General features: G+C 37.6%; 1 protein-coding gene across 1 annotated transcript; it reads left to right on the top strand.

Moving 5' to 3' along the window:
• Positions 1-298: 298 nt before the first annotated feature.
• LOC136850030 (actin, muscle-like) lies at positions 299-5,089 on the top strand. The gene is made up of 2 exons (XM_067123577.1): positions 299-622; positions 3,601-5,089. Exon 2 carries the CDS (start codon positions 3,621-3,623, stop codon positions 4,749-4,751), a length of 1,131 nt encoding a protein of 376 aa, XP_066979678.1. The 5' UTR covers positions 299-622; positions 3,601-3,620; the 3' UTR covers positions 4,752-5,089.
• Positions 5,090-6,496: the final 1,407 nt, after the last annotated feature.

The following is a 6,496-nucleotide window of genomic DNA, read 5'->3' as shown; positions in this document are numbered from 1 at the left end:
CTGAGTTGGAGCCCGGGAGGGGTCGGGAAGAGCTTTCTGGCATCTTTTTTTTTATTTTTTTACCAGAGAGAAATGAAGGTTAATTTAAGAGAAGAAACGACAATCATTCACTTTCAATTTTCAGGTATTTTTTTCCCCTACTCGTCTGTTGCTATATCAAAACAACCTCCTATTTTTACATCTGTCACGACCCCTTATCAACCGACATTTTGGGACGCCGTGCCATCATCTCATTTTCCCCTCGCCTCATCAACCCGTGTCACACTTCCTCATTATTCTTACCCCCTTTACTTGTCTCCTTTCAATTCCACCATTAAATCCACCTCACTTCTACCGCTCCCTATTCCCTAAACCTCCCTGCCTCTCCCCTGCAAGGTCCCTAGTTCCTCCCTGCCTCTCTCCCCTGCAAGGTGTCTAGTCCCCCACCCCCTAACCAGGGCTGGGTAGGGGGGTTGGGGGGATCTCGGGATCTTCGTTTTACCTGGGGCCACTTGAAGCATATATGGGCAAGTTTCCCAAGCCTCCTTATATATAATAAACGGCATGACAAGACTGACTGGCCATCAGTTCGACCTAGAGGGCGAAGCGGAGAGGGGAGCTTGAGACAGTGTAGCCTCTGGAGGTAAGGTGCTGTCACTATCGTCATCATCCTCATCATCCTCATCATCATCATTATCAATAGTTTCATCATCATCGACGCTTTCGTTTTCATCGTTTCTCGTTATTTTATTTGCGGAACGGGATTTTAATGTCCGGTTGGGAAGAATTCGTTTGATGGGCATTTTGATAACCTGTGGCAGATATTTTTTTATGGTATGCCGAACATCCGGGAATTCCATGGCCCATTGAGGATTACGTTAACGTTGAAGCGATATCTGATGAACAAACTTTTAAATGGGAAAAGGATTTTTTACTAAGACGAGATACCTATCTATGATGAGGCTGTTTACGCATTTAACTTAGCGTTGTTCTTTTGTCTTGCATCATAGTAACGCTGGTCTAAGAGGCCTCCGAATACATTGTTTATAGAACTCATTTGGATATAAAAAGTCGTAGTTATCTTGAGAAATAGTGGTTTATGATCCATTTCCATTTTATTATCTTTACGTTAATCAAACTATGCCACGTCCGGAAGATGAATGTCAGTCCATAGAGAACTTCCTCTAGGTAGAATTTAGACATTGATTCTAATTACATTGGTATGTTTCAAGACCTAACAAACCCAGTGTTAAACATTCATAACAAATTGTCATTAGGGAACCAAGAAGTAATGAAAAAATTCCGTGACACTTTGTTGAAGAGATATCTTCGCTTTAAGTTATCGTGTTGCAGAGAGATTAGTTATTCGAACATTGAATGTAAGGATTAGGACAGTAAACTACTGGTTTTCGATGACAAGTCCCTTCAAGAACGGCAAAACTGTATGTGAGGATTTTTAATTCCGCTGTCTTTTAAAAGAATCACTTGACGATTTTAAATGTTACCTGTATACGTTTTAAATGCCTTGTTATCAAAATTCAAGGCTTGCTACGATTCTGAAAGCCTTTGGCTTCAAATCAGGTGGACCCCAATTCCTTCAAAATTAATCCTGTGAATTAAACTAAACGTTAGGGCTAAATTTTCTCATTTTTTTGAAATAACTTATTGTAATGAGTTTTGATATGGGACAGTATTAGTAAAGATGTGAATCCGGACTTCTAAATGTTAATCACCTTCAAAATTAATAGACTATTCATTAATTGCTTACAGTTAAGAATTGGTTAAACAAGTATGATTCCCGATTTTCTGATACTAAGAGCTGGTTATTTTTGTATATTATTACTTAGGAGAAACAAGTACACAAACACGTGGAGAAACAACACACGAACACATACACACATATATATATTGTAGACAGATAGATAGGATATGTGTATGTGTATATGTATGTATGTACGCATGATGCATATCAAACCATTCATTCCTTGGCGTTACTGTGACGTTACTAAGCCGACTACCGAGGTTACTTTAAGGAACCTCCCCCTCCCCCTCTCTCAATGACAAAAATAAGATTGACAGATGAGAGTGGATGGCATATTTCATTCCGCCTTAAAAGACATACCGTTCCATTTATAGGTTACAGAGAGTTGGAAAATCTCGTGTTATTGTTCTTTGTGCTTTATTCTTATTTAGGATAGAATTCCGAATTCCCTCTTTTATCAAAGATGAGTTTTCTGCAGATTTTCAATCGGAAAGTTCTGCCCTTTTCTTTTTTTCATTTTGCCGAGAAAGCTGCTGAGAAAGCTAATAACTGTTAGAGACGTTTACTTTTTTCTTATAGTATGAATGATTGAACTGCATCACATATATTTCTGCGCCACTGGGAAAACAAGTTCCTTTCAATGTATTTCATCCTGCAACTAAAAAGAGTTTGCTACTATGAAAGAATAAAATTTAAATTCGTTTACCTGATTTTCTATGTTCATTTTTATCCACGTCCTTTTTGCTCAGTTCCAAGAGTTTCTATCATCATCCAGTATTGTTTTCCTCTCTTTCCGACCAAAAAATCTTACAGTCATATTATCTTTTCCATCAACTGTGTTTTGTTAATAAGATTCTGTTACTTCCTTTCTCTCTCTCTCCTAAAGTATTATCCATTTTCATTCGAATATCACTTTCTTGATTAGTACTTTACATTGCTTCATAGTTTCTCGAGTTCGTTTGCTTTTCATTATCACTCCTAATTTGTTGTCTCCCGTACTACACTAAGAGTAAGCCTCTACATTTCTATTAAGACACTTTACACAAAAGCCTTTTACAGTAATGCTCGTCCCATCTCGATAACATGGAGAAAAATATATTTATTCACAAATTTTATATTATCATGAATTTTGGTTATAATATATTTTTCATAAAGATCAAATGAAATCATAGTCATGAAAACCTTCTAAGAATTAAGAATTTTATTCAGAATTAATAAAACTTATCTAACATTCACAACAGCATAGGAAATTAGGTAAGCAGAGACACATAACAACATTTGTTACGATATAGAATGAAAGTAATTTTTGATAAAAAAAAAATCCTTTGGCATTAAGTCATAAGCGAACCAAGCCAATAAGAGACGATCTTTGTAATTCCATTCGTCATTTGAGATAAAATGTTATGCTGGTACCGCCTAGTATTGCTCTGCATTATCTCATACGTATACTTACATACATATTTGAACTCGTATTTGCATGTATATCATTGTATACAAATTGAAATGTTATGTCACTGATTTCTCCTCCAAGTTTTAATATGCATTGCGTTTTTTCATTACTGGTATATTTTAGAAAGATAAATTTAAATATTTTTATGATTAATGTAAATTGCGGTATATAGGTATAGCATTAGTAAAAAAAATTTTATTGCTTATATAATAATGGGATAAACTTTTATGACAGAGATTATAATAGAATAGATATATTTATCATCGTTACTGGGAACCAGGAATCGGAGGTGAATATAAAAGGTGTTTACCTGAATTTTATTCATTAATAATGCTAAAAATTACTTCATTTTTGGTCGTTACCATTCATGTTCGTGACATGATTATTTTGAATTATATTATCTTTTCAGCTCTGGTCCCATAATCCACCATGTGTGACGACGACGCAACTGCACTCGTGTGCGACAATGGATCTGGTCTCTGCAAGGCTGGCTTTGCAGGCGATGACGCCCCTCGCGCGGTGTTCCCGTCCATTGTGGGTCGCCCTCGTCATCAGGGTGTGATGGTCGGTATGGGTCAGAAGGACGCCTACGTCGGGGATGAGGCTCAAAGCAAGAGAGGTATCCTCACCCTCAAGTACCCCATCGAGCACGGCATCATCACCAACTGGGACGACATGGAGAAGGTCTGGCACCATACTTTCTACAATGAACTGAGAATTGCACCGGAAGAGTCTCCCGTCCTGCTGACGGAGGCGCCTCTCAACCCAAAGGCCAACCGCGAGAAGATGACTCAGATCATGTTCGAGACCTTCAGCGTTCCTGCCATGTACGTCGCCATCCAGGCCGTGCTGTCTCTCTACGCTTCTGGTCGTACCACTGGTATCGTGCTGGACTCTGGAGACGGTGTTTCTCACACTGTCCCCATCTACGAAGGATATGCTTTGCCCCACGCTATCATGCGTCTTGATCTGGCAGGTCGTGACCTTAGCGACTACCTCATGAAGATCATGACCGAGAGAGGCTACTCCTTCACCACGACTGCTGAGCGAGAGATCGTTAGGGACATCAAGGAAAAACTCTGCTATGTCGCCTTGGACTTCGAGAATGAAATGGCACAGGCAGCTGCCACAACCTCCCTGGAAAAGAGTTATGAACTTCCAGATGGTCAGGTGATCACGATTGGTAATGAACGCTTCAGGTGCCCCGAGGCATTGTTCCAGCCCTCCTTCCTGGGCATGGAATCCTCTGGCATCCACGAGACAGTCTATCAGTCTATCATGAAATGCGATGTCGATATCAGGAAGGACCTGTATGCCAACACCGTCCTCTCTGGAGGTACCACCATGTACCCAGGTATTGCTGACAGGATGCAGAAGGAAATTACGGGTCTGGCTCCTTCCACCATCAAGATCAAGATCATCGCTCCCCCTGAGAGGAAGTACTCCGTCTGGATCGGCGGCTCCATCTTGGCCTCTCTGTCCACTTTCCAGGCCATGTGGATTACCAAAGATGAATACGACGAATCAGGACCAGGCATCGTCCACAGGAAATGCTTCTAAATGATGATGGTGTTGTCCTAAAAGCAGAGATTTCCTTCCGTGCTTTTCCTAGTTCCAAATATCATTCATTCAGATGACTTCATCTAACGTCTTTGAACATGATGCTTTTCCAAATTGGTGCTCTGTCTTCCTCGTCACCATATCATCCAACCATCCAATGTTGTTCAAATCATAAATAGAGTATTTTTTATAGTTTTAACTATTTATTTCAATCCTTTCCCCCAACAACCTGATCTAAATTCCCAAATCTCCAAACAGTCCGGTAAAATTATTTATCTTTTGCATGAAGGAAGTTTATGTAACTCAGGTATACTCCAATAAAATCTGATGTTCCTAGATATATCTTCAGTGATTCTGGGATGGACCTTTGCAAACGAATACCTCTGTTTTTCTTAAAGGTGGATTTTCAAACATTTTCTCATAGTGTGAGAGAGAGAGAGAGAGAGAGAGAGAGAGAGAGAGAGAGAGAGAGAGAGAGAGAGAGGGCTTCCTACTTTCCAAATTGTTTGGTTTGGTGGTTTCAGTCCAGGTACTGATAAAGTATTTCAGTTCATATATGAATAATAAAACGGAAGTTTAGGACATAACAGTAATCATAATTCATCATATTTATACTTTCGATATGTATGAGAGCATATGCCTTTGCGCAATTTTTATTTTCGTTTTCACTCGTTCATCACCATACCGAGTTACCTATTTGGTCCCAGTGCTTGGCTTCTGGCCCAAACCTGGCATTTCATTCAAATCCTTCGAGCCAGCCCTAAGAGAGATGATAGCCAGTTCAGTGTTCTGGTTAAACTCTTTTTAATAATAATAATAATAATAATAATAATAATAATAATAATAATAATAATAATAATAATAATAATAATAATAATAATACACATACGATAAAGAAATTGCTAAAAATATCAATACCGTTTTATTTAAATTTTCCAAGAGATGTAAATGCAACTCTCAGACTTTAACATAACCATACTGCATATACCAAATGAATGCTAAACAAAAAAAAATACATTTTAATTTACAAAAACCAGAATGAAATTCTTGATTGTTGATAGAATATTTGAGTGAACGTGAGATGTCACAAGTTTTAGAGCATTAGGTTCTACCCCCAACGAATTTTCAGTAAGCACAACAAATTTCAGTAGCAATTTGTTCATCGTTTTCATATACAAATATTACAAGTCATCGTTCTTTTAATATTGATAAGTTTCGATGAATATTTATTCAGTAAATAATATCATATAACACATTTACTCAAAGGTTCAGAGAATATTAAATCTGCACTTTTCATTTTGAGAATTGTTTTGAACAACCAGGGGTTCCATTTTAATAATTGTTTTGAAATGCCAGGGATTTAATTTTGAGAATTGGTTTGAAAAACCATGGATTTTATTTTGAGAATTGTTTCGAAAAACCATGGATTTCATTTTGAGAATTGTTTCGAAAAACCAGGGATTTCATTTGGAGAATTGTTTTGAAAAACCAGGGATTTCAAAACAGAAAAAACAATGAATTTCTACATGAGCGCTCTGACATTTTTCAAAAGAACTCGTATGTATAAGAAATCAATGAAATATATTAAGAAATTTCTTTATATTGATTTGAAAATTTGTGCCATTTTCCGCGATGAAACTACTTAGCTTATAGAGGTCTCGACTTGCTAAGCCTGTATTAAAAGAACTGTATAGATTATTGCAATATAGTATTTAATAAGCAATATCTAATAATGGGTCTGCCTC

Source organism: Macrobrachium rosenbergii, chromosome 21 (assembly GCF_040412425.1).
Source record: "Macrobrachium rosenbergii isolate ZJJX-2024 chromosome 21, ASM4041242v1, whole genome shotgun sequence".
Taxonomy (NCBI): Eukaryota; Metazoa; Arthropoda; class Malacostraca; order Decapoda; family Palaemonidae; genus Macrobrachium; species Macrobrachium rosenbergii.
This window is presented reverse-complemented; position numbering and strand designations above follow the sequence as displayed.